Source organism: Dermochelys coriacea, chromosome 24 (genome assembly GCF_009764565.3).
Source record: "Dermochelys coriacea isolate rDerCor1 chromosome 24, rDerCor1.pri.v4, whole genome shotgun sequence".
NCBI classification, from domain to species: Eukaryota; Metazoa; Chordata; order Testudines; family Dermochelyidae; genus Dermochelys; species Dermochelys coriacea.
This window is the reverse complement of record NC_050091.1, coordinates 706,707-733,373: the sequence shown is the minus strand read 5'-3', so window position 1 is coordinate 733,373 and position 26,667 is coordinate 706,707. Positions and strand designations below refer to the sequence as shown.

The window sequence follows — 26,667 nt, the reverse complement described above, 5'->3', positions numbered from 1 at the left end:
TGTTAGCCCCTTCCTCCTGCGGGGGGACAGAGTGGGGGCACAGGGGAGATTTGGGGGCACCGGGACTGGGGAGTGAGCAGGGCAGAGGGATCAGAGGGGTGGGGAGTGGGGCAGAGGGTGTTTGAGGGCAGGGAGTGGGGAGCAGAGCAGAGGGGGCCAAGGCGGTGCCCGTTTGAGCGGCAGGGGCTGTGTGAGCAAGGCAGTTGGGGGGCAGAGGGCGTTTGGGGGCAGGGCAGTTGAGGGACAGGTGGTGGGGAGCAGGGCAGTTGGGGCAGGGGTGTTTGGGGGCGGGGCAGAGGGTCAGAAGGTGTTGGGGATCAGGCAATGGGGAAGAAAGCAGTTGGGGGGCAGAGGGTGTTTGGGGGCAGGGTAGTTGGGGGGCAGAGGGTGTTTGGGGGCAGGGCAGTTGAGGGACAGGGGTGTTTGGAGGCAGGGCAGTTGACGGGCAGAGGGTCAGGAGCTGTTGGGGATCAGGCGATGGGGAGGAGGGCAGCTGGGGGCAGAGGGTGTTTGGGGGCCGGGGTGGGGAGCAGGGCAGTTGGGGGCACGTTTGTTTGGAGGCAGGGCAGTTGAGGGGCAGGGGGTGTTTTGGGGCAGGGCAGAGGGTCAGGAGGTGTTGGGGATCAGGTGATGGGGAGGAGGGCAGTTGGGGGGCAGGGGGTGTTTGGGGGCAGGGCAGAGGGTCAGGAGGTGTTGGAGATCAGGCGATGGGGAGGAGGGCAGTTGGGGGGCAGAGGGTGTTTTGGGGCAGGGCAGTTGGGGGGCACAGTTGTTTGGGGTCAGGGCAGTTGAGGGGCAGGGGGTGTTTGGGGGCAGGGCAGAGGGTCAGGAGGTGTTGGGGATCAGGCGATGGGGAGGAGGGCAGTTGGGGGGCAGAGGGTGTTTTGGGGCAGGGCAGTTGGGGGGCACAGTTGTTTGGGGTCAGGGCAGTTGAGGGGCAGGGGGTGTTTGGGGGCAGGGCAGAGGGTCAGGAGGTGTTGGGGATCAGGCGATGGGGAGAAGGGCAGTTGGGGGGCAGGGGGTGTTTGGGGGCAGGGCAGAGGGTCAGGAGGTGTTGGGGATCAGGCGATGGGGAGGAGGGCAGTTGGGGGACAGGGGGTGTTTGGGGGCAGGGCAGAGGGTCAGGAGGTGTTGGGGATCAGGCGATGGGGAGGAGGGCAGTTGGGGGGCAGAGGGTGTTTTGGGGCAGGGCAGTTGGGGGGCACAGTTGTTTGGGGTCAGGGCAGTTGAGGGGCAGGGGGTGTTTGGGGGCAGGGCAGAGGGTCAGGAGGTGTTGGGGATCAGGCGATGGGGAGAAGGGCAGTTGAGGGGCAGGGGGTGTTTGGGGGCAGGGCAGAGGGTCAGGAGGTGTTGGGGATCAGGCGATGGGGAGGAGGGCAGTTGGGGGGGCAGAGGGTGTTTTGGGGCAGGGCAGTTGGGGGGCACAGTTGTTTGGGGTCAGGGCAGTTGAGGGGCAGGGGGTGTTTGGGGGCAGGGCAGAGGGTCAGGAGGTGTTGGGGATCAGGCGATGGGGAGAAGGGCAGTTGGGGGGCAGGGGGTGTTTTGGGGCAGGGCAGAGGGTCAGGAGGTGTTGGGGATCAGGCGATGGGGAGGAGGGCAGTTGGGGGACAGGGGGTGTTTGGGGGCAGGGCAGAGGGTCAGGAGGTGTTGGGGATCAGGCGATGGGGAGGAGGGCAGTTGGGGGGCAGAGGGTGTTTTGGGGCAGGGCAGTTGGGGGGCACAGTTGTTTGGGGTCAGGGCAGTTGAGGGGCAGGGGTGTTTGGGGGCAGGGCAGAGGGTCAGGAGGTGTTGGGGATCAGGCGATGGGGAGGAGGGCAGTTGAGGGGCAGGGGTGTTTGGGGGCAGGGCAGAGGGTCAGGAGGTGTTGGGGATCAGGCGATGGGGAGGAGGGCAGTTGAGGGGCAGGGGGTGTTTGGGGGCGGACGATGCTAAGCTCCCCGGGAGCCGGGCGGAGGCGGAGCTCGCTGGGCGTAGCCCCGAGCCCTGGCAGGGCCGGCCGGGAAGTTCCCCTCCCCGGCCGAGCGGGTGCTGCCAGGCCCGGCCCCGCTCCGTGCGAGCCGGGAGGGCGGGGGCGGCCCGGCCGGATCGGGGCTGGGTCCGGGCCCAGGACCGGCATAAACCCGCAGCCGCGGCGCCCCGCACGCCAGGAGCTGGGACCGGCGGCTGAGCCGAGCCGAGCCGAGCCATGGGGCTGCGGCTGCTCCTCGGGCTGCTCTGGGCCCTGGGCGGCTGCGACTCGGGGCTCCTCGGGCACCGCCGCGAGTCCGGCCCCGAGCCGCGGGACCTCGGAGCCGGTTGGGGCGCCCGGCGCGCAGGTGAGCGGGGGAGACCGGCCGGGGCCGGGGGTGGGGAGCACGGAGCCCCGTGGAGCCAGCGTGCAAGTCACTGGGGGCTGGGAGCCAGGACTCCTGGGTCCTCTCCCTGGCTCCGGGAGGAGAGCGGGGGCTGGTGGGTTAGAGCAGGGGGGCTGGGGGCCAGGACTCCTGGGTTCTCTCCCCGGCGCTGGGAAGGGAGTGGGGGCTGGGGGGTCAGAGCAGGGGGGGCTGGGAGCCAGGACTCCTGGGTTCTCTCCCCGGCGCTGGGAGAGGGGTGGGGAGTGGCGTCTGGTAGGTTTTGGGGGGGCTGGGAGTGAGGGTTGTGAGGGCGGGAGGAGGCACTTCTGGGTTCAGCTCCCTGTCTGCGGCCGGGACTTGGGCTGAGTCACCAGCCCCGCGCTGCCTTTCCAAGCACCTGGAGACGCTGCAGGGAGAGGCCGCGACAGGTGAGCGAACCGGGGTTGCCGTTGGGACTCCGGTAGACCTTTGGCCCTCCCCAGGGCCCCCTGGCTGCAAAGGTGCCCGTCGGGGCTGGCCGCGCCCTGGGGCGAGCTGCCATCGGGACGACGTGGGAGCCTGCGTGTTCCTGTCTGACAAGGGTGGATTCAGGCACCGGGGGCCCTGGGTGCATGGTGCCTTTGCACCCCACACCTGGCGGGGCCCTGGTACTCACCCCAGCAGCTAGGATGGCTCTGCTTGGGGGAGATGGGCCCTCTATGCTTTTCTTCGCCTGCTATGACCAGAGCACCCCTCTGGGTTAGGTTGGTGGGGGCCCCAGAGCAGTGGGGCTTGGAGCTAATGCCCCAGTGAGAGGCAGAGAGCAGCTGCCTTCTTGGGGCAATTGGCTCAGGCTGTCTGCAGACGCAGGCAGGTTTTGCTGCATCAGTAGTACTCAAAGCAGCTTCCCCACCCCCCTCATCAAGCAACTGACTCTGCCTGTGTTTGCAGAGAGCCTGAGACAATTGGTTGGGGGCAGGCTGCATTGAGGCAGGGCCTGGCATCGCTGCGGGGGCGGGCTGCATCTACGAGCATTAAGGGGAGCCGTATGGAGCCAGGGGGCTGCAGGTCATAGAGGCTGCCAGGGGGCTGGGAAGGCAGGGCCATGGTGTGTCTGCACCAGTGGGGAAGGAGGAGGTCAAGCTGACTTACCTCAGGTGTCACTCAGCTGTAACCGTACCAAGCCTTTGAGGACAGGGGGCTTTGCCCCCTCCCCAGGGTAAGCTTTGCCATCACAGGTCCTGGGGGTGGGAGCGGATGGAGTGGCTGGGGAGGAGATCGGCATGGGGTGGGTTGAGCTCTCCCCTGACATCCACCCCAATCCTTGGCCATGCCTGGGGGCCGGAATCTAGGCTGGCACTGAGGTCCAGGCGATGAATGTCCGTCCAACATCCCCTCCCCGGTACGATCTGCTGCCCGGCCCCCTGGCTGGCATCTCAGCAGGGCCGAATGAAGCCTGAACATCTGTCGGGGGGGGGGGGACATGGCGGGAGCTGCAGTTACCTAGCCCCCTTCGGGGAGATTCAGCATTACAGTGATGGGGGGGGGGGTCTCCTAGCGGGGCGGGAAGGTCTGTGCTGGCAACCTGGCCTGACCGGCTCCTCCAGCTCCACCCAGCACTGGATGCCCCCAGGGTCCTGCCCTTGCTGCTCCAGGGGCTTGGTATGTGGCCAGGGGCTGGGAGGAAGGACGGGGGTGGCTGATTGCCCCACTCTAACACTGCCATGTTGCCTGGCTTCAGCTACAGCTTTGGAGGGATGGGCCCTGCCCCCGCCAAAGAGGCAGGGACGCTTGCGAAGGGCTTCTCTGTGTGGCCCCAGAGGCTTGAGCCCCATGGGGCTGGCATGGGTGGCTTTGCTGAGGTGCCCGCTGGAATTGGCCCAGCTAGGTTGGCCTTCCCACCAGCCTGGGATGGAATCAATTGAGCAGAGAGCCCTGGGGTGCGAACTCACAAGTCCTGATGCCAGGTGCTGCCCAGGCCTGCCATGCCTTGGCCAGGGACATCTCTGATCGGGACCCCTGGCGTTTCTTCCCCGATGCACACACAGGTCTCTCATCAGCACCGCCTGCTTAGATGCTCAGGGTACATCCTGCACGTGCAGTTTGGGCAGGAGACAGCCCCATGCTGGGAGCCACCCAAGTCGCCTGGATTCCCCCCACTTACGCCTTCAGTTCCCTAGGCTTTGTCTAAACCAGCACCCCCCCCCCGCCCGATAAACACGCTGGTGTGTTAGCTCAAAGTCGACCCGACAGACACTCTCCTGCTGACACCGCTAGCGCTGCTCATTAGGGGTGGTTTAATTACGCCATGGGAGAGCTCTTCCCTGGCATGGAGCTGTGCCGTAGTGTAGACATGGCCTACGTATCCCGAAAGTGCTGCTGTCCCTCTGCGGGGCAGGGGCCACGTGCTGGTGAATGGCAGGCACAAGATGTGGGCAGGGCTGGTGCAACCACTAGGTGAACTAGGTGGTCGCCTAGGGCGCCAAGTGGTTGGCGGGGGGGGGGGAGAAGTGGTGCCCTGGCTCGGCAGGGAGAAGCCGCCTTCCAGAGGCCCTGGAGAGCCAGAGCATTGGCTTGGGGGGGGAAAGAAACCCAGCCATGGAGGAGCCAGCACGGCGCAGGGGGGAGCAGCCCTGCAAAGGTGGTGGCATCGCTAGCCCCCCCGCCCCTCCTGCGCAGGCTGCGGCTCGGTGCCCCACCCTGGGGGCTCCTGCAGGCTGCAGCAGATGCATGTGGGCAGCTGCCCCCATGCACCCTCCCCCGGCTCCCTCTCACCACGCTCGGGCTCTGCAGCTTCCAGGAGTGTGAGCCGTTGCTGCCCCTCCAGTTCGTGTGCCCAGGAGCTGCAGAGCCTGAGCGTGGCAAGGTTGGCTGCGGGCTGCACGGGGGCCGGCGCATAAATGCATGTTTAGGGTTCTTCAATAACTTGATATCCCATGACATTGCATTTTTGGCCTTTTGTGCTTTGTGTCTGAAAAGCAGATTCTGTGTCCACCATTGAAAATCTTGGTTACCTTCCAGAACAATGGTACAGAATTCAGAAGAAGCCCTGCCTAGATTACAGTTTATCATGCAAAATGGGAATATTCTTCAGATTTCAGATAAAAAAAGACCAATTACATGGTTGAGGAGTAAATATAAAGTATGTTAATGCATTTATCCAAAGTGAGTTTGTTTATACTTGGACTAGCACATCTTAAAACAAGTCCTGTTTTACTAACTTTAATATTGTTAAAAATTCACAAAGAAAGAAAATGACTTTGAAAGTTGCGGATGGAAAAACAGCCTTTTCCCCCCTTTTCTGCCTTTGGAGGTTCTGTTACTCAAATATTTGCAGGGCATATTTTGAAAGTCAATTGAAAAACAATGAACTCATATGAACTAAGCCACCAAGTAGTTTGGGTTCCAGAGGATGGGGAGAGAGAAATACATTTTTTTTTATCGAAGAGATAAAGAGCCTAGATTTTCATGAAAGTTGCTGAAAGTTAGATGAGCAATGAACTGAGTGGGATTTGTCAACTGCAAAGTTGATTCTCGGTAGGCTATGCCAAGTGACTTTATTTATTAATTTGGATTTCATTCTGAAAGAAACATTCCCACAGCCATACGCACCGCTGACAACCTGCCCCGTTGTTTACCTATGCACCTGTTCTATCCTGTCTTTAGACTGTAAACACCTGGAGACCATCATTTACTACGTATCAATTTAGTTCCTAGCACAATTGAGCCCCAACTGGGTTGATGCCTCTGGCAATATAAATCTTTAATATTAATATTTTTAGAACACAGCGCCCTGGGAATTGTACTCCATAACCCCATCCAGAGTAGCAGCATTTCTGCAGCCCCCATGCTACATGCACGGAAGCATGTGAGTCACTTTAAACAGAGCAGGACGGCTCACATGGTTTGAAGTTATGCAAGTGCTTCGGTGCTGTGTTGTCTAATCATCAGTTAGTAGATGCAATGGCATTTGACGTACTCTTTAACCATAAACTGACAGATTCGGGTTGTCCTGCATCCTAGAACCCATGGTGGTTGCAAGTCGTCCTGTTTCAGGGACTTGCTCTGGGGACCCTTGGTGCACAAATTCCCTTGAAAGGTGCTGGGCTCAAATGTGATCATGTTTCCCTTACACCTTTCTCAACAGTGGTTGCAGATATGGCAGTGTGTCCTCTCGGGATGGTGAGCCCTGCACACGCCCTATCCCTGCTCTCTGGAGTTCTTGGGGGGCAATGTGCCTAGTCCATTGAAAATGAAGCATGGGGTGTCACGTTGGCCCAAGGAGATGTCTATTTCAGAGCTAGCTCTTCTAATGTTCCTCTGAGGTGCCTTACAAGGGAGGAGAATTTGGGTGTTGCAGGAATTCTGAGGAAAAGCTGGGAATCGAACATGGATCTGCTCACTCATGGGCATGTGACTCGCACACAAGACCTTCCTCTTTCGCAGCATGTGTGATTTATATTATAAGAGAAAAAGATTTATAACCCAAGAATGAAATATCCCTTCTGCCCTTGTATTGTATGACTGTATTTGTCCCTGATCATTAAGAAATATCTTTTTAATAATCAAGAGGTAACAGGTGCAGTTAGAGCTATAAAGGCTCGTTGGGATTTGCCCCTCAATGAACCGATGTGCGGGGGTGGGGTGGGGCCCGCAAGGTGAAAGTTTCACCTAGGGCGCAAAATATCCTTGCACCGGCCCTGGGTGCGGGCCTCACTCTGAGCACTCACCGAGAGAGGGGCGCACACCCCACCTATGGTGTGTGGGGGGGGTAGAGAGCCAGAGACACTCACCAGGCCACACAGCGAGCCAGGCTCAGAGCTGGGAATGGGACCCAGGAGTCCTGACTCCCAGCCTGTCCCCGATTCTTTCCAGGGCACCAAGTCAGATGTGCAATAGTGCAGGGGTCTGGATCCCAGGGCACGCTCTGTGCACCTGCCCAGCCTGGAGCCCTGGGAGGATCTGGGGCCCCATGCACCAGTCTGGGGGTGAAGCCCAGAGCGGTGGGGAGGGGCCTCCAGGATCCGGGGAAGGGGGAGCAGGACAAGGGCTGGGGCTGTGCTGTACAGGGCGAGGGCTGGGGGACAAGAGGGGCATCCGGGGTGATGGCTTTGTTCTCGGCCCATGCAGGCGGCAGCACCAGGCGGCAGCGTGAGGACCTGGGACATTATTGGCACGTGACGCCCTGGATCCTGCAGGGCAACCAGATGCTCAGCATGGCAGAGACAGGCCTGGTAAGGACTCTGCCCTTCCCCCACAGCAGCGAATGGCTGCATTCCCTGGCACCCCTGCTCCCCCAACTCATCCCACAGTGGGGGCCTTTCTCTGGGCCAGGCAGGACCCAGTCTAGCTGGCAGGGAGGGGGCAGTGCCCACACAGCCTGGCCCCTGCACTGGATTCGGTGCGATTCCCCCTTGCTTTGGGGGGAGCACGCGGTGAGCTCTAGTGCTCCCCTCCCAGCCCCATGGGTGCTACTCTCACATCGCTCCGCACCCCCCTGGATTCCCCTGCTCCCTTTCCAGGCACGGGAAACCCAGCTCCTGTCCCAGCTCTGGCCCCCGGGTTCCCAGCGCCTGCCCTGTCCCCGGGGTCCCGACAGGGAGCAAACACCTGCAGCCTCTGGGGGGACGGGGGCATGGGGAGACCCCCAGCCCCTGCAAGGATGGGGGAGAAGGGACCTGCTGCCTCCCCCAGCTCTCCCCATCCCTGTGTGGGAGGCCCTGGCCCTAGCAATTCCGATTGCCATGAGGGGCTTCCTCAGGGGCATCTGGGGACTCCCCACACGGGGACTTGGGGGTGCCTGGAAAAGGTCCCCTCAGACCCGCACTGAGGAAGGGGCAGGGAAGGAGACTCTGTCCCTGTGGAATCCCCCCCTGCCCCCCAGCCAGGCCGGCTGTGTGAGCTCATTCCTGCCCGCCCCCCCCGCGCCGGAAGGGCCTGGCCCGGCACAGCCAGGGATCCTCTGTGGCATTTCCTCTTTGCTCCCCGCTGGACAGGAAGCACAGGGTGTGTGTGTGAGTGTGTGTGTGGGGGGGGGGGGGGCGCGGGACACCTCCTGCGACACCCCACCCCCAGGACAATGAGCTAATGAGGGAGGGGCGCTTCCTGCTGGGAGGGGACCCCCATCCTGACCTCTGCCTGACCCCCGACACGCTAGGGCCTAACCCAGGCCAGGTTGTCCCCGTACACCACTCCTTCCGCCCCCCCCCATCACCCTCCCGGCACAGCTTGGGCCCCGTCGGCGATGCTGGCTGGGGAGGGATGGGGGAACTGAGCCCTGGCCAAAGCACAAACTCAGCCCGGGCTGGGCTGAGCTGCGATGCCAGGCGGGGTGAGCTGGGGCCTGGGCGGGTGCCCCCCATACACTTTCTCCTCCCAAACACTCTCCATGGGGCCCATTTCATGGCAGGATTCCTCCGCCCAGCCTCCTGCATGGGGGGCTCAGCCATGGGGCAGGGGCAGAGGGGCTGGCTTCACTCCTGCCCCGGTCCTGGAGACTCCCTCCCACCCCCTCAGAGGACCAGTAAGGGGGTGGGGCAGGGAACCCCCCCCCACCCTGGAGCTGGATTGGGGCTGGCGCCCGCTGGTGGGGACTGGCCCCATGTTCCATCCTGGGTGGGTGTTGGGGGCGACTCCCAGCTGGGGGCCGCTGGCTGCTGTCCCTGGCAATGTGGGGGCTGGGCCTGTAACCCGCTCCCTGGTCTCCCCCAGGAGGGCTTGCCAGAGCGGCTGCAGGTTGCCCTAGACCTGGAAGGGACACGGCTTGTGCTGGAGTTAGAGCAAAACCGGTGAGTTGGGGGGCTGGGCATGTTCCCTCTTCCTCCCCTCCCCATGCCGGGTGGGACAGCATCCAAGCAGCACAGGGCCTGCTCTGCTGGGCCCTGGTGGGGAGGGAGCTGGGGGATGGTGGGGGGGGGGGAGGCTGGGAGGCCCAGGGAACTGGGGGGCTGCAGAGGATGGCTGGAGCACCCATATGTTGTTCTACGGTGGGCTGGGGGTCCCTAGTGGGGTGGGGGCTGCAGGGAGTGGCCGGGGTGCCTGGGCATTGTTCTGGGGGGAGGGAGCTGCAGGGGGTGGCCAGGGTGCCTGTGCGTTGTTTTGGGGTGGACCCTGGGGGGCAGGAGCTGTGGGGCTGCAGGGGTGGCTGGGGCGCCCATGTGTTGCTCTAGGGGGGGCTGTGCAGTGGCATGGCAGCAGATGGGCTCCACCCGCCCTGTGGAAGGGGAACACCCCCGTCTGTGTTACTGGGCAGCGTGGCAGTGTCCCTGTGGCCTGTCGGGGGTGCTGCCCCCCCAGTGTGTGTTGTAGCGCCAGGAGCCGTGCTCCCAGTGCCTGGTGCAGCCTCCTGCATCCCAGAGGCATTCGCAGCCCAGGGCGGGGGGAGCCCCTCTGGCCGTGGGGCTCGCTCTCACTGTCTGTCTGTCTGTGGTAGGGAGGTGGCTCCGGGTGCTCGGGCACTGCTCTATTACCTGCCCAATGGTACACGGGTGACGCAGGCCGCTGGCTCGCAGGTAGGTTTGTGGCTGGAGCAGCAGGGGCAGAAATTTGGTCACGCAGGTGTCCCGGATCAGGTTCTGGGAGACCCCTGCAGCATGTCAGACCCCCGGGGTCCCACTCCTCCCCCAGCGCAGGCCATGCAGCTTCACCACCTCCTTTGACTGAACTGCTGGAGCACCAGCCCTCCTGCTTCCCTCAGCAGGTGCATCAGTGTCAGGTGCCTGGCAGAGACTCGTCCTGGACGGGTGCCCCTTGCACAGTGCTGTCCAGGACACCTGTGACACGGCAGGGAGGGGGGAGTGTTGACCTGGGAATGTGGCAGGGGAGTTTCACTGGGGATGGGAGACCTGAGAGCCTGTCACCTGAGCCGGGAGGGGGAGGTAGCACCTCTGCCCGGAAAATGAACAAAGGCTGCAGGAGGGAGCCTGCTGGGGGGTTTTTGGTTTCAGTTTGGTGCTGGGTGGTGAAACGCAGGGAATGCCAGGGCTGGGGTCTAAGCTCCCTGCCCCCCAGAAGGACTTGACTGAGGGGTCCTAGTTGTACCCACAAGCTCTGTTGTAGACTGTGTTACTATTGTCCAATAAACCTTCCGCTTTACTGGCTGGCTGAGAGTCGCAGTGAATCCCAGGAAGAGGGGTGCAGGCCCCGGACTCCCCCACACTCCGTGACAACACCCACACAGCGCGGTCACCTCACCAGGTTTATTACTCCCTGGAGGCAGCCTCCGAAGCCCCCAGGCTGGCGCTGGGTGCTGAAGGTGAAAGCAGCGTCCGCTCCGAGCCCTGTCACCCCATTGCAAACTCCCTCCCTTGGTGCAGGTCCCAGTGAGAGCCCCCAGCTGTGTCCCTCCCCTTCCCCCAGCCTTTGTTCTCCAGCTGGGGGATTATGGGCAAGGAGGTGTCACTGTTCCTGTAATTAGCTTTGTTCTCTTATCAGTGACTCCTCCCTGGGTGACATTCACAACTGTCTCCAGCTGCCCTGGGAGCAAAGGCCACCCCCAGCCATGCAAAATACAGGGGAAACTGAGACACACATGGGTGAAGGTCATAAAAATACTACAGAAAATTCCCAACCCCCCATCCCCCCCAGCAGGTAACTCTGACGGAAATGCCCTGGCCGTGCCAGGCGGGACTCAGGAGGTGGGGGGGTGCTGCAAGCTTCCCCAGGGGGGTGCCCTGTCATTGGTGCTGTTGTATTTGCACTGGTCCATTGCTTGGACCTGTGTCCCCTCCCCTTGTTGCTGGCCAGGGCTGCTCTACAGGGGAAGAGGTCCCAGCTGGGTCCCCTGAGAGCTCTGCTGGGCCTCCGTGCTTGGAGCTGTTGCTAAACTTGGCATCTCTCTGCTGCAGGGAACCTGCTGCTACCGGGGCTATGTCCGGGGGGTTCCAGGCTCCAGGGCCAGCATCTGCGCCTGCTCCGGACTCAGGTGGGGAGAGCTCTGCAGCTCCAGGCTGCGGGATGACAGGGGAGGGGCAGCAGGGGGGACGGTGCCCTGGCCAATGGAAGGGGGCGGGGGGGATGCCTCTGTGGCTTTTAAAGAGGAACCGCTCTGGCTGCCCCTCATCCTGACCTGCAGCCCCACAGTCATCTTAGCCCTGTCCCACACCAGCGTGATATGGGGGGGGCGGGGGTTTGACCTGGGAATGTGGTAGGGGAGTTTCATTGGGGATGGGATATCTGAGAGCCTATAACCTGGGGGCGGGGAGAGGTAACACCTCTGCCCGGCAAACTGGACAAAGGCTGCAGGGGAGAGCTTGTTGGGCGGGGTTTGGTTTCAGTTTTCTGCTGGGTGGTGGAATGCAGGGAACCCCAAGACTGGGGTCTAAGCTCCCTGCCCCCCAGAAGGATTGGACTGAGGGGTCCTGGTTGTACCCACAAGCTCTGTTTTAGACTGTGTTCCTATTGTCCAACAAACCTTCTGTTTTACTGGCTGCCTGAGAGTCACTGTGAATCCCAGGGAGAGGGGTGCAGGGCCCTGACTCCCCCACACTCCGTGACAACTGGTGGCAGTGGTGGGATGAGCTGCACCCCGTGGACGGCGCTTCCTGCAGTAAGTGACTGGGGAGCAGTAAAATGAAGGGGGATTGACTGGGACCAGGAGTGCTGAAGATTCAGAGAGACAGTTTCAGGGGGCGGTTAACCCCTGGGAGTGTGTGACCAGAGAGAAGGACTTTTGCAATAACAGGGTTCCCCAGGGGATTGCAGTGAGCGGTCCCAGGGGCGGAGGAGTCTGCAACTCGACCCTGGCAAAGAGGTGGTGACCTCAAGAAGGACTGGCACCCTAGGGGTTCTCCCTGGAAACCGTGGAAAGCTGCCCAAGCCTGCGAGTGGCCAGCAGGGAGATGTTTGCTAAACGCCTTAAGAGCGACCTGATTGAGCTATGCAGGCAGAGGGGGCTGCACGTTGGGAGATCCACCAAGGTACAGCTTATTGCCCAGTTGGAGGAGAAGGATGGCTTGGATGACCCGATCCCTGTCCCTCAGGGAAGCCACCCGGTGGATGCAGCGTGGGCCCTGGGGCCTGACTGGGCTGGGAGGGGTCAGACTGCTGCCAAGGACGTCCTGAGACCCTTCCTACCTATGCCTAGGGGAGGGGTTGGGGGAAGCCCAGCAAATGCTGAGGGCATCCTGAATCCAGCAGCCAGTAGGGGATCCTCCTAGCAGAGCTCCCCATCCCCAGAGTGGAGGTGGCTGAAATGGGAGAGGGAGATGAAAATGAGGGAGCTGGAGGATCATGAAAAGCATCGTCGGCATGTGGAGAAGCAACATCGTCATGAGCTGGAGGAGAAGGAGAAAAAGAGGCAGCATGAAGAGAAGCAGCGACAGCATGAGCTGGAGCTGGCCATGCTGGGGAGCAGTGGGGCCCCGGCTGTGGTGAGTGACGGGGGACCCAAGATTGCAGGGAGCTTTGATAAATGCTTTCTGGCCCAGCGTAAGGAGGGGGAGGACATTGAGTGCAGGATCAACCCTGTGCATCTCGCAGGCAGACAGGCTCCAGTTTCTCACCCCCTTTCTGGACCCCAAAGCCATGGAGGTGTACAGCTGAATGACAGGGGCGAAGGCAGGGGACTACGAACTGTTCAAAAAGGCCCTGCTCCGTGAGTTTGGGCTGACCCCCGAGATGTACCAGAAAAGGTTCCAGAGTCAGCGTAAAACGCCTGAGGTCACATACCTACAACTAGTCAACCGAATGCAGGGATATGCCCGCAAGTGGACAGCTGGGGCCCAAGCTAAAGAGGACCTGCTTGACCTAATCGTACTGGAGCAACTGTATGAACAGTGCCCTTCTGACCTGAGACAATGGTTGGTGGACAAAAAGCTAGAGAACCCACAGCATGCAGGGCAGCTGGCCGATGAGTTTGTGAACAGTCGGTCAGGGTGTAGCAGAGAAGAGTCCCAAAAGAACAGGCCCCCCACAATGCAGAGAGAGTCACCAAGGGACCTCCCAGCGGGGAAATATGGAGAACCCCCTCCTAAGGGGAACGCCTGGCGTCAGGACCATCCGACCCACTCGAGGGGACCAACGTGACATGAGCTGCTATCACTGTGGCCAGAGATGCCACGTACGGACCCAGTGACCCAGGCTCAGGGACAGACTGAGCAGACCCAACCTACCCAGGGTTAACTGGGTAGGGACTCAGCTGGACAAGGGGCAGACTACCCAGGCAAGGGGGGCTGCCAGCTTACCACTTTCTCAGGAGGGAAGAGTACCCCAGGCCAGCTCCGCCAGAGGGCTGGAGGCTCTGGACTCAGGGTTCTTGGTTTACAGTGTGGGTGCGGTGCTGTCCCTCCAGAGAGAGGGCTTTGTTGACATCCCCTTCTCAGGGCACCAGGGAATCTGGCGCACCCGGCAGAGGCTGCTACAGAACTTTTACTGGCCTGGGGTCTTTCCACTGTCCGGCAGTATTGCCGATCCTGTGACCCTTGTCAGAGGGTGGGGAAGGCCTGGGACAAGGGGAAAGTGGCTTTGAGACCTTTGCCCATCATAGAGGAGCCTTTCCAGAAGGTGGCCATGGACATAGTGGGGCCTCTCAGCAAGACGACCCTGTCAGGGAAGAAATACGTTCTGGTGGTGGTAGATTTCGCCACTCGCTACCCCGAGGCAGAGCCCTGAGCTTCCACTGAAGCAGACACCGTGGCAGATGTGCTCCTGGCCATTTTCAGCCGAGTGGGGTTCCCCAAGGAAATCTTGACAAACCAAGGATCCAACTTCATGTCGACCCTGCTCCGGTGCTTGTGGGAGAAATGTGGGGTCCGGCACAACTGGGCCTCAGCTTATCACCCCCAGTCCAATGGGCTGGTGGAGAGGTTCAACGGGATGCTAAAGATGATGCTGAAAACCTTTATGAACCAGCACCCGCAGGACTGGGACAAGTACTTACCTCACCTGCTGCTCGCGTACAGGGAGGTACCCCGGGAGCCTACCGGATTTTCGCCTTTTGAACTGTTATATGGCAGGAGGGTGAGGGGCCCCCTGGACCTGATGAGAGACGAATGGGAGGGGAAGGCCATTCCCGATGGAAAGTCAGTGGTTGAGTATGTCCTGATCTTCTGAGAGAGACTTGCTGAACTCATGGGCCTGGTCAGGGAGGATCTGGCCAGAGCCCAGAAGAAGCAGAAGGTCTGGTATGACCGCACAGCGCGGGCCTGCGCCTACGCCACCGGGGATCTGGTGATGGTTCTCATCCCAGTGAGAAAGAACAAACTACAGGCCACCTGGGCGGGCCCTTTCAAGGTTGTCAAGCAGCTAAATGAGGTAAACTGTGGTGGAGCTGTCGAACTGGGCGCACCACCGCCGGGTGTACCATGTGAATATGGTGAAGCCATATTATGCCAGGGGGAATGTGGTGCTGGCTGTGTGTGGACATTGGGAGGAGCAGGGAGATGACCCTTTAGTAGATCTATTCCCTGGGACCAGAGCTGGCTCCCCCCTGGAAACAATTCCCCTCTCAGATCAGCTAACCCTGCCCAGCAAGCTGAGATCAGGGGGGTGCTGCATCCGTACCGACAGCTGTTTTCCAAACAGCCTGCATGCACTAATGGATGCAGACAGGATCATACCCCGATAAGATGCTCCCCCTTCCGAGTCACAGGGAAAACTGCTCAGGACCTGGAAACAGAGGTCATGGACATGCTTGGGGGTGATCCAGCCATCTGCCAGCCCTTGGGCCTCGCCAGTGGTGCTGGTCCCCAAAAAGGACGGGTACATCCGGTTCTGTGTAGTCTATTGGAAGCTTAGTGCCATCACTGTATCTGATGCCTACCCCATGCCCAGGCCTGATGAGCTCCTAGATAAGCTGGGAGGAGCTCGATGCCTCACCACCATGGATCTTACAAAGGGCTACTGGCAAGTGCCGCTGGATGCAGATGCCCGGCTGAAATTGGCCTTTATCACACCTCTGGGGCTCTGAGTTCCTGACCCTGCCTTTCGGCCTCAAGGGAGCACCAGCCACCTTCCAGCGCCTGGTGGATCAGTTTCTGAAGGGGATGGAGAGTTTTGCCATGGTGTATGTTGATGGGATCTGTGTCTTTAGCCAGACCTGGGAGGACCATGTGTCCCAGGTTAGACAAGCGCTGGACCGACTCCAGGGGGCTGGGCTGACCATCAAAGCCGAGAAGTGCAAGGTGGGGATGGCTGAAGTATCTTACCTGGGCCATCGGGTGGGGAGCGGCCACCTAAAGCCAGAACCAGCTAAGGGGGAGGTGATCAGAGAATGGCCCGCTCCCCAAACCAAAAAGCAGGTCCAAGCCTTCATTGGGTTGGCAGGATACTATCGAAGGTTTGTGCCCCGGTTTAGCACCATAGCCCCCCCCATCACCGAGCTATGCAAGAAGGGGAAGCCAGACAAGGTGGTCTGGACCGAGCAGTGCCAAGAGTCTTTCTGGGCGCTGAAAGAGGCTCTGGTCAGTGGCCCAGTTCTGGGAAACCCAGACTTTGACAACCTTTATGGTGTTCACAGACGCCTCAGACACAGGACTGGGGGCGGTGTTAATGCAGGAGGATGAAAAGGGGGAGAGACACCCCATCGTGTACCTGAGCAAGAAGTTGCTATCCCGGGAGCAGAACTACGCGGCCATCGAGAAGGAGTGCCTGGCCATGGTGTGGGCCCTCAAGAAACTAGAGCCATATCTCTTTGGGCGACACTTCACCGTGTACACCGACCACTCTCCCCCGACCTGGCTACACCGGATGAAAGGAGCCAACGCCAAGCTCCTGAGGTGGAGCCTGCTCCTGCAGGATTACGAGAGCGAGCAGATGTGTTGTCCCGGAGAGGGGGCCCTGAGCTTCCCCAGATCACTGGTCAGAGTGACCCCGCTCAGTTCAGTCTCGAAGGGGGGAGAGATGTGACGCAGCAGGAAGGGGGGAGTGTTGACCTGGGAATGTGGCAGGGGGGTTTCATTGGGGATGGAAGACCCGAGACCCTGAGCTGGGAAGGGGAAGGAGAAGGGGAGGTAACACTACCCAGAAAATGGACAAAGGCTGCAGGAGGGAGCCTGCTGGGGGGGGGGGGTTGGTTTCAGTTTTGTGCTGGGTGGTGGAACGCAGGGAACCCCAAGGCTGGGGTCTAAGCTCCCTGCCCCCCAGAAGGACTTGACTGAGGGGTCCTGGTTGTACCCACAAGCTCTGTTTTAGACTCTGTTCCTATTATCCAACAAACCTTCTGTTTTACTGGCTGGCTGAGAGTCGCAGTGAATGCCAGGAAGAGGGGTGCAGGGCCCAGATTCCCACACACTCCGTAACACTGCCCCCCCCAGCAGGGGCTGCGGTTTGGCTGAGCCCCTGACTCCTGCCTCTGTTGTGACCCGCCCTGAGGATTAACCCCGTCCCTGCCACCCAGCTAACGCTCCGTCTCCCCCTCCTCCCCTAGTGGCTTCCTCGTGGCCTCGGAGAACAGGAGCTACGGCCTGGAGCCGGACCCCCAGGGGCCCCGCGGGAGGCACCTGGCCTACAGGCCCCGGGACATGCGGCTGGCACGGAGGGAGTGTGGGCTGGGCCCCCCCAACCACACGCAACCACTGCTGGAACTGGAGACGCGCAGGGTAGGTGGGGGAGGGGAATTGGGGAGTGCGGGGGGGAAGCTGTGACCCCAGACAAGTCTCATTTGTCTCTGGGATGGGGGGAGCTATTGCCTGGGCCACTGCTGCCTGCCCTCCCTGTTCTGTGGGCCCCCCTGGTCCCAACCCCCACTGCCCCCCGCCCCGGTCCCGACTCTTGTGTCCATGTGTTCGCTGCCCCCCCACCTGTTGAGTACCCCCCCCCACTGGCTTGCTCTTCTCCCCAGGGGAAGCGGGAGGCAGCCCCAGAGCAGCCGTTTGTGGAGCTGGTGATGGTGGTGGACCATGCAGAGGTGAGTGACTCCTGGCTGTGCTCTGGGGGTGGGGGGGGGGACCTGCCTCACTCTCCTGGGCCCTGTGGTGGCTCCATTCCCCCATGACGCCTTGTCTCCCCGCTGCAGTTCCAGAATTACCCCAACATGGAACGGATCCAGACCCGGATGCTGGAGATCGCCAACCAGGTGGACACGGTGGGTCCCTAGTGGCCCTGGGATGCCCTCTTCTTTCTCCCCCCCCCCCCCGCCCCAGCTCTGCCAATTCCCCTCACTCCTGCCCCACAGCCCCAGTTATCCCAGCTCTGTGTCGTCCCCCTCCCCCGTCCCCAACTCCACAGCCCCTGTTATTCCATCCTGGGTCTCCCCCTCCCCCAGCTCCACCAGTGCCCCTCCCTCCTGCCCCACAACCCCTGCTGTCCCAGCCTGACTCCCAGTCTGGACAGCCCTGGTGCGGGCAGTGGTGCCATCAGTGACTGGTCTGGCCCCCGCTACCCGGCCAGCATCTCTAACCCCAGCTTCCCCCCCAGTTCTATCAGCCGCTGGGCGTCCGTGTGGCGCTGCTGGCGGTGGAAGTGTGGAACCAGGGGGACCCCATCGCCGTGGGGCCCAGCGCCCGGGCCACGCTGGAACGCTTCCTGCAGTGGAGGCAGAAGGAGCTGCTGCCCCGGCTCCCACATGACAACGCCCAGCTGCTCACGTGAGTGCGGGGGCCGGGGAGCCAGCCTGGAACCTGTCCGATGCCGGGCCTGCGGCTGGGATCTCGGCTCCCGTCCCCCTAACGCTTGCTCTCTCTTGCAGGGGGACCCCGCTGGAGGGGGCGGCAGTGGGGATGGCATCTCAGGCCTCCATGTGCTCTGCCGCGCGATCGGGCGGGGTCAGCGTGGTCAGTACCTCCCCCCCTGCCCCTGCCCCAGCCCCTCCCCCTGCTCCAGCCCGCTCTGATCCAGCCTCTCCACACAGGATCACTCGGTCAGCGTCCTGGTCGTGGCCTCCACCGTGGCTCACCAGCTGGGCCACAACCTGGGCATGAGCCATGACGGGGCTGGGCGCCAGTGTGACTGCGTCGGCCCCTACCAGGAGCGGAGCTGCATCATGGCGCCGCCCACGGGGTGAGTCTGGGGGTGCCCCGGGATGGGGAGGGGTGAGGGGCAGTAGGGTCCCCGGGCCCTGCCCCCCCCACACTCATGGGCTCCCCTCCGCAGGCTGATGCCCGGTCTGAGCTTTAGCAGCTGCAGCCAGCAGGATGTGGAGCGGAGCCTGCGCCGGGGCCAGGGCTGGTGCCTCTTCAATGTGCCCGAGCCCGAGAGCCTGGCCGTGCGCCCGCGCTGCGGGAACCGGCTGGTGGAGAAGGACGAGACATGCGACTGTGGCTTGCGGGAGGTGAGAGGGGAGGGGCACGTGCGTGAGGGGATGTCCGCTCCTGTGATGAAGTGGGACTGTTCTTTAATGTTTCCTCTGAATGCTGTAGGATTGCCTCAGTTTCCCCTAGGCATTTCTTAAGTCTCTAGGTGGTGGGATAAGGGGGTGTAATTGTTGCAGAGCAAAGAGCCAGGGTACATAAATGGCCGACACCCTGTTTCCTGGCAACTGATGGCCTGGCCCTTCCCCCTGCAAGGTGAGAGCTAAAGGGTTGGAGAACCAAGGAATCCGGTGACCTCCTGGCCCGGGAAAGGGACAAAGCCCAGAGGAGGGGGGCTGGAGAGAGTTTCAGTTTGGGGCTGGCTGGGGACATGGAGTGAAGTGCAGACGGAGTGGTCTGGCTCACTGCCCCCCAAAATGGACCTGGCTGAGGGGTCCTGTTCTCTGCACCTACAAGCTCTGTCTTAGACCATGTTCCTGTCGTCTAATAACCCTTCTGCGTTACTGTCTGGCTGAGGGTCACGTCTGACTGTGGAGTTGGGGGGCAGGAACCTCTGGCTTCCCCAGGACCCCGCCTGGGTGGACTCGCTGTGGGGAGCGCACGGAGGGGCAGAGGATGCTGAATGCTCCTTCCTGGGTCTGACCTTGGTGGGAGCCGGGTGAGCTGTGTGTCCTGCAGACAGGCTGCTCCCAGAGAGGAGACTCCCCAGAGTCCTGACTGGCTTTGTAGGGAGCTGTTCCAGAGCATCGCCCGGGGACTCCGTGACAGCTCCCCCCCCGCCGCCCCCAGGGCCCCACTCACTGCTGCCCCTCTGCCCCACAGGAGTGCGCTGACCCCTGCTGCAATGCCAGCACCTGCCGGCTGGCTGCCGGAGCTGAGTGCGCCACGGGGGATACCTGCTGCCAGGACTGCAAGGTGAGTAGGAAGGGCCCTGCCAGTGCCCCTCACTCCTGACCTGCAGCCCCCTGCTACCCCAGCCCTGGGCTCCACGTATTCACTTTCTGGGGGTGCAATGACCAAATGTCAGCACAATTAATATTAACAGCGGGGGGAGGATCGGGTTCTATGTAACGGGCTATGGTCGCTGGAATCCCGGGACAGGCTGATGAAATGCGGCCCAGCTGAAGCAATCACAGACCCACTGGTGTTTCTCATTGAGAGCCCCCAGAGGGTGGAGAAGGGCAAATGTGGGGCCCAGGGCGTTACTGATCCATCAGCCTGACCTCGCTTGCTGGAAAGAGCCTGGAGCAAACTATTAAACAGCTCGGGAGCCCCTAGAGCAGGTGCTCAGGAACGGCCGGTGCAGACTGGTCACAGACATACCTGGTGGAAGCTGTTGGGTTTACTCAGGCTTTGGGAACCGTCCCACACGACAGCTGGTTTTACTGCAAGGGGGGGCTCACTGCTCTGTAGGGTTGGCACTGTGCCCCCAGCTTGGGCCCTTTGATGGGCTGGGGTCCCCCTCATCCCTCAGGGCAGGCCATGCAGCCTCCGTGCCTCCTGAGCCTGGGGGCTCCAGCCTCCTGCTTTGCCCTGGGAGCACTGCCCAGCGAGTCCCCCTGCACCAGAGGCCAGGCCACAGGGCCCCCGCCCCGTTCTGACACTCTCTGATCCCCAGCTGCGAGGGGCCGGCTCCCTGTGCCGGGAGCCCCGTGGTGAATGCGACCTCCCCGAGTTCTGCGACGGGCTCTCCCCACGCTGCCCCCGCAACACATACCTGCAGGATGGGCAACCCTGTGCCGGAGGCCAGGCCTACTGCTACGGGGGGGCCTGCACCACCTACCAGGGCCAGTGCCAGGAGCTGTGGGGCCCAGGTAAGGGGCAGGGGTCTGTGGGAGGGGAGGGTGGGTTGCAGTGGAGCTGAGTTGTGGGGGTGCAGAACTGGGGGGAGCTCTGGGGGGCTGCTGGGAATCAGCACCCCAGGAGGCTAGGGAGTAGTGTGGGTGCCGATGCCCCCGGTGGTGATCACGATTCTCTGTCCTGTGCAGGTTCGGGCCCCGTCTCCGACGTCTGCATGGCCTCCCTGAATGTCAGGGGGGATGAGCACGGGCACTGCGGGCAGCGCGCCAACAGCACCTACATCCCCTGTGCCCAGCAGTGAGTGCCCCCGTACACCACCCATCTGTCCCCTCCCCCCCACGCTGTCGGTCCATCCTCCTGACCCCTGTCTGCCCGTGCAGGGATGCTGGCTGCGGGAGGCTGCAGTGCCAGGGGGGCAGTGCCCAGGGCACACTGCAGGATGGGGCAGCACCCAGTTGCCGTGGGACCCCTCTGCCCCCACGCGAGGATGTGAGCGACCTGGCCATGGTGCTGCCAGGCACAGCCTGTGGCCCTGGGAAGGTGAGCTGGGGGGACAGCCTGGGGCACAGGGAAGGAGCAGGTGCAGCAGCCAAGTGGGGAGGGGGTTGCTGCCCCCCCCATGCTGGGCCAGGGCCCCCCCTTCTCTCTCTTGATTCCCCCTCTCTCCGGGCAGGTGTGCAGCAGTGGCCAGTGCCGGGACGTCTCTGAGCTGGGGGTGCAGGAGTGTCGGAGCAAATGTCACGGGCATGGGGTGAGCGGGGCAGCAGGTCGGGGGGGGAGGGACTGTGCCGTCCCTTTGCTGAGAGCCTGTCAGTGAGGAGGCTCCATGTCTCCCCTCAGGTCTGCAACAACAAGGGGCACTGCCACTGTGAGGCAGGCTGGGCCCCCCCTGCCTGCAACAGCCCGGGGACCGGGGGCAGCGTGGACAGCGGCACTGGGGGCCTGGAGCAAGGTGAGGGGGTTGGGGCAGGGCAGGGCATGGGGGGCGGGGCTTATCGCACAGTTTCTGACACTGACGAGGTTGGGACCCAGGCGTCCGGCAGGGCAGGGCAGACCTGGCTCCCCCTGGAGTGGGGTTGGTGGCACCAGAGGGCCAAGCCAGGCACACATGGCGCATGCAGGCCCCCGCCCCCCGCAAATGCGGGGGGCTTGAGAAGAATGGGGCTTTGTGTGCTGGTGCCAGGCGGGTGCGGGTGGGAGTGGGGGACTTTGCTGCCAGGGACACTAACCGGCTGTTCTCCTGCCAGGGAGCAGCGCGCTCCCCACCACCCTGCTGATCCTGGCCGCCCTGATCCTGGCCCTCGCTCTGGGGCTTTGCTACGCCAAGCGCACCGGCCTGCACCGGCACCTTTGCCAGCTCGGCAAGGGCACCAGCTGCCAGTACAGGTAATGCGCTCTGGGGAGAGCCTCCACCCGGGTCCCATGGATATGTTCTGGGCCCGGGATGTGACCCTGACTCTGTTCTCCCTGCAGCACCAAGCCGGGCACCCAGGTGCAATTGCTTAGCGCAGGAGTCTCGGCCGACCCGAACGGGTAACGTCGCTGCGGGGGGCTGGACGCTGGGCTCACTTTGCATTTCCCCATGGCAGGGCCGTGTCCACGGGCCCCGGTGGATAGATGGGGGAGCGTCATGGGTTCCCCTCACTGTAGGGGGGGCTCTGAGTCACTTACCCAGAGGGTTGTGTCCATCCATCCCTCCCCTGCCCCCCCCCCAAGAAGCCCTGCCCCCCAGGCTCTGAACAGGGAATCCCTCTGTCTCTGCTGGTCACTGAGCTCCATGGGACCTGGCAGTTTGGAGGGTGGGGGGCTGGCCAGGGGCTGGGGATTGGCCCCCTAAGGAGGTTAGTGGGTATGGCCACAGCAGCACAGGCAGTGGGGTGGCTGGTCACCATGGGCCTGCCATGCTGGAGGCAGCTGGCCCCAGTGAGATGCCACCCTGCTCTCCTATGGGGGTCCTGCCTGCCCCCTGGCTGGGGAATTGGGGACACGAGGGCTGGGCTCCCCTGGTTGGGGTGGGTGCCGGTGCCCTCCCTGCGCAGCTTGGAACCTGGCTCCAGCCTGGCCAGAGACTTGGACGCCCCCGTCAGCTCCCAGCCCCACCCTGCCCAGAGAGGGGTCAGGACCACAGCTGGGAATTGAACCCAGGAGTCCTGACTTCCACCCTCGGGCAATCCGCTGACCCACCCCTGTGTGTGCAGCCTTGCCCCTCCCACCCATGGCTCCCTGGTTCGCAGATTCCTGGCAGGGGATGGGCAGCTGAAGGGTTAACCCTGGGGGCGGGGATGTGTGTGAAGTGGGGTGACCCTGCCCTGCGGGCGCCTGACACATGTTCCCTCCCCAGGATCTCTCAGCCAGGGCCGCGAGGCTCCAACCAGCCCCAGCCCGGGCAACCGCGGCCCCAGAGCACCGAGCTGCAGGTGATGCCTACCAGTAAGGTGAGTGCCAGGGCGGAGTCAGCACTGCCCCCCGCCCTGGCTGGGGCCCCGCAGGCCTTTGCTCATGCCTGCCGGGGCACCAGGCCTGGGGTGGGGGGCCAGCGCTGCGGGCTGTGGGGCTGGGATCCCGTCGCCATGGACAATGCCATGGCCCGGGGATGGGGTCTGCCACAGTTGCCAAGACAGCCCCTGTGGGGAACGGCAGGTGCTCAAGTAGGGGGCTCTCCCCCTGGCAATGCTGGCCCTAGGGGGCACGTGAGAGAGTCGGGGTCCCGACATGCTGGGGGGGGAACGGGAGGTGTAACCCCCCCCCAGAATGAGCAGTTGAGTTAAACCGAGTGGTTGCATCAGACGTTCATTAGCTGCCTGAGTGTATGCGGTGAGCTCCCTCTGGGCAGCGTGTCGCGCTGCGCGTGCCGGGCTGCGCCGGGGTACGGGCTGCGGTTGGGGGTGGGGGTGTGTGTGGGGTACAGTGGTGCCACTTCAGCTGCCCCTCGCACCAGCGCGGCAAGTCACAACCCTGCGCCGTGGGGTGGGGGCAGCAGGGGGCGCTCTCCCCTGGCAGTCGGGGTTGGCCCCAGGGCGGTGATGGAGTGGGGTGGGGGCGTGCCGCGGGGATCGGGATGGGGGGCAGCAGGGGTTGCTGACCCCGGTATAGGGCTGCTGTGGTGCTGGAGGTGGTCTGTGGGTTAGGGTTACGGCAGGACATCGCTCGCTGACCATTCTTGGCCCGGCCACAAGGCTTGGGATGCGGATCCCAGCACTACGCCCCCTCCCTCCCTCTCCCCCGGCAGCGTCGGTGGGTGGGCAGTGGATGCCGCTGGGCGAGGGGCTCTGGGGTGGAGGGGTCCGATTGCTATGTGGAGCCTTGGGCCAGCCCCAGTGTGAGGGGAGGGATCGGCCCCCAGGGAATGGGGACCAGGCCTGAAGCCACCGTGTGCTGTGCATCCCCCGAAAAGTAAGGGGCCTTCTGACCGGGGAGCAGCCTGGGGCGGTGCCTCAACCCAGGGCCCCCTGACAGTGGCGTGGGGGGCTCCTGTCCATAGGCTGCGGCCTCTTGGGATCCTGGGGGGGTCCTTGTGAGTGGAGCCTGCGCCGGAAGTGGGGGGCAGGGGGAGGCAATCTGCTCTGCCTTGGGGGTCGTGGGCGGGAGTCTGTCCTGTGCGTTGACTCTCCGCATGCTGCATGGCCACCGACTGACCCCTGCCTGCATGGTCCCCTGGCCCGTCTCTTCCCCCTCCCCATCCTGGTCTCTCTTACGCCCCCTGCCCGTCTCACTGACCCCCTGGAACCCCCCCCGCTGCTGCTTTCTCCTCCTCTTCTTTCTGCAGCCCATTCCCCACGGCTGGGCCAGGCCCGATCCGCCTTCCAAGCCGCTCCCGCCTGACCCGGTTCCCAAGGAATCCCAGGTAACGTCCGTGGGCCCTGCCTGGCGCGGATGGGGGCCCAGGGCAGCGGCTGCTCTAACCTCCCTGCAGAGGCTCCTGCATGCCTGTCACCGCATGGACTCCCAGCGGGCACCCGGCTGACAGAGTCTCTGCCCTCCCGTGGCTGGGCTCCAGGGCTTGGCTCTGCCTCCCCTCCCGTGCACTGGGGGGTGATGGGGTCAGAGCAGCAGCGGAGAGCAGCGCTTGAGTGTGAAACTGGCACCCACAGGGTCTGGGGGGCTGCCCCATCCCACCACCCCACATCACCCGTAAGTCTCTCTTCCCCAACCCCAATGTGGGGGTAGGGTGTAACCCCTGGGCCAGGAACCCCTTGTGCCGGGCTGTGGGGTCCTGGGTGCTGCCATGGGACGGAGCAAGCACCCAACGTGTGGCCTTTGCCCCAAACTCTCCCCCAAGCCTGACCCACACACCCCAGCCCAGGGGCCCCGCGTGCACTGGCCACGGGTGGTGCACTGGGCTGGCAGCTCCCATGGGCCCCATGGCATTGCAGCTCCTTCCCTTGGAGCTGCCCCCAGGTGGGGAGACTTTAGCCCCAGCCCATGGCGTTGGGCTCCCCGCTGGGCAGCCCTGGCCCCACTCTGTCCCTGGAGCCCCTGGCCTGGTGCTGGGCTCACATCTTCCCCCCTGGCTGGGGCAAGCAGGACCTGCCTCCTCCCCAGGGGTCTGTGCGGACCCCCAGCAGCTGCCAGCGTGGGGCGCTGTGTTGCTGTTTCATTGTCTCTCTGCCCAGGCCTTGCTGCGGGACAGGCCGCCCCCCCCCACGCGCCCGCTGCCTGCAGACCCTGTGCTGAAAGGCGCTCAGGTAACGGCGCCCGTGGGCGCCGCGCGGGGTGATGGTGACGGTGGCGCGGGTCTGCGTGTGGGGAGGAATGTCTGGCTGTGGGGCCAAGCAGGTGCCAGGCTGCCCGTGTGAGGTGGGGGGGGGGGATCGACCTCGTCTTCCCCACGAGGGATGTATAGGGCATGGCGGGGAGTGGGGGGCCTGCATGGGGCCCCAGGACGTGGACCCTCCTCAGTAACTCACCCTGGTGTCTCTCCACAGCTTCCAGGCCCTGCCAAGCCACCCCTGCCCGGGAGGCTGCTGCCCTCGGACCCCACCGGGCCCCTCGTCTCCAGGCCTGAGCTGTCCTCGGTGCCCTCCTACGTCCCCCATGTCATGGTGCTGCCCTCCAGGTGAGCACTGGCTGCAGACACGGCTCAGGGAGCGTCTTGCTCGCTGGCAGTAGGGGGTGGGCTGCGCTGGGACTTTTGCGGGGTGACTAAGGCAGACGCTGCCGTCCCCCCCCACCCCCTGTTACTTATCTGTTTCACATTTCCTCTCTCCTCCCCCCACCCCAGGCCAGCTCCCCCACCCCCTGCTGGGCATCTCCAGGACATCTAGTGCGAGACGGATTCTGCTCTCTGTGTGTGGGCTGCCTGGGGTCAGGAACCTCCCCTCCGTCGCTGCCTGTTGGACTCGGGGTTACTGGCCCCTGCGTCGCTGGCGTGGCCCCCCCATGCCCGCTCTGTCGCTGTCTGTTGGACTCGGGGTTACTGGCCCCTGTGTCGCTGGCGTGGGCCCCCCCCCAGGCCCCCTCTGTCGCTGCCTGTTGGACTTGGGGTTACTGGCCCCTGCGTCGCTGGCGTGGCCCCCCATGCTCCCTCCGTCGCTGACTCTGGCAGGTCCTGAGCGCTGGGATCTCTTTCTGGGCTCCTCCCCCCTCCCCCATGGAGGTGCCCTGGGGACACTGCGGAGCCAGATCAGAACTTGCCATGGGCTGCTGGAGGCTTGGCCTGTTACACTCTGTGCTGTGGACGCTGTTTCTGGGTCTTTGCCCAAAGCCCCTCGGCTGGACCTGCCAGTCCCCTGGGAACTGGGCCCCGAGAGCTCTTGGGTGCTGGGGGCTCCGAACACTGGGTGTGGCTGGGCGCATCCCAGGGGAGCGGCTGCGTCTGGGCAGGGAGCACAGGTGAGAGTCGGTGCGTGCCGGAACTTGTCCTGGGAGATTTGACACCGCCAGAGCCATTCACTGGGACGCTGCCTGGCTGGGCGGGGGGAAGGACTCCCTGGTGGGGGCTCCCCCTTCCTTTGGGGTGCTGGCTGCTTCTGAACCCGCTTTAGATCATCTGTAAACTGTCTAATAAAGGGGCTGGGAGCTGCCTGAGTTAACTCCTTCTGCTCCAGCATGAATTCTCTGTGCCCCTGGGAGTGGCGTGTCCTGCTGGCCAGGGCCCAGGCAGTGCCCAGGGCAGAGCCCAAGCTGCCCATCCTGGGGCCAGCTCTCCCTTGGGGGGCATGCCGCGCTCTCGTGACCCCAGGAGGCCTCCAGGGGGCTCAGATCACTTCCCCATGTGGCCTAATGGAGACTTCAGGGGGTTCCCCTCAGCCTTGGGGTGCTGCAGGGTGTCACGGAGTCACCAGACAATGCTCTGGAACTACTCCATATAATGCCACCACCCCCCCCCCCACCGTGTGGGGCACAGCAGAAAGGCCCAGATCCAGAAA

The 26,667-nt window shown here is 63.2% G+C and overlaps 1 protein-coding gene across 8 annotated transcripts; it reads left to right on the top strand.

Moving 5' to 3' along the window:
* Window positions 1-1,981: 1,981 nt before the first annotated feature.
* On the top strand, window positions 1,982-26,667 carry ADAM15 (ADAM metallopeptidase domain 15). 8 transcript variants are annotated; one of them, XM_043501831.1, is made up of 25 exons: window positions 1,983-2,315; window positions 7,443-7,546; window positions 9,024-9,100; window positions 9,745-9,823; window positions 11,159-11,235; window positions 16,678-16,849; window positions 17,092-17,157; window positions 17,266-17,334; window positions 17,667-17,836; window positions 17,938-18,022; window positions 18,100-18,248; window positions 18,342-18,519; window positions 19,322-19,414; window positions 20,118-20,313; window positions 20,488-20,596; window positions 20,680-20,839; window positions 20,973-21,050; window positions 21,140-21,251; window positions 21,547-21,685; window positions 21,785-21,832; window positions 22,641-22,734; window positions 24,066-24,143; window positions 24,913-24,984; window positions 25,225-25,355; window positions 25,521-26,667. In XM_043501831.1, exons 1-25 carry the CDS (start codon window positions 2,186-2,188, stop codon window positions 25,561-25,563), a joined length of 2,709 nt encoding a protein of 902 aa, XP_043357766.1. In that variant the 5' UTR covers window positions 1,983-2,185; the 3' UTR covers window positions 25,564-26,667. The 8 variants fall into 8 exon arrangements, with proteins under 8 accessions (XP_043357767.1, XP_038239121.1, XP_043357766.1 ...); XM_038383191.2 differs by having other exon boundaries at window positions 21,773-21,832; XM_043501832.1 differs by lacking the exon at window positions 24,066-24,143 and having other exon boundaries at window positions 1,982-2,315; window positions 21,773-21,832.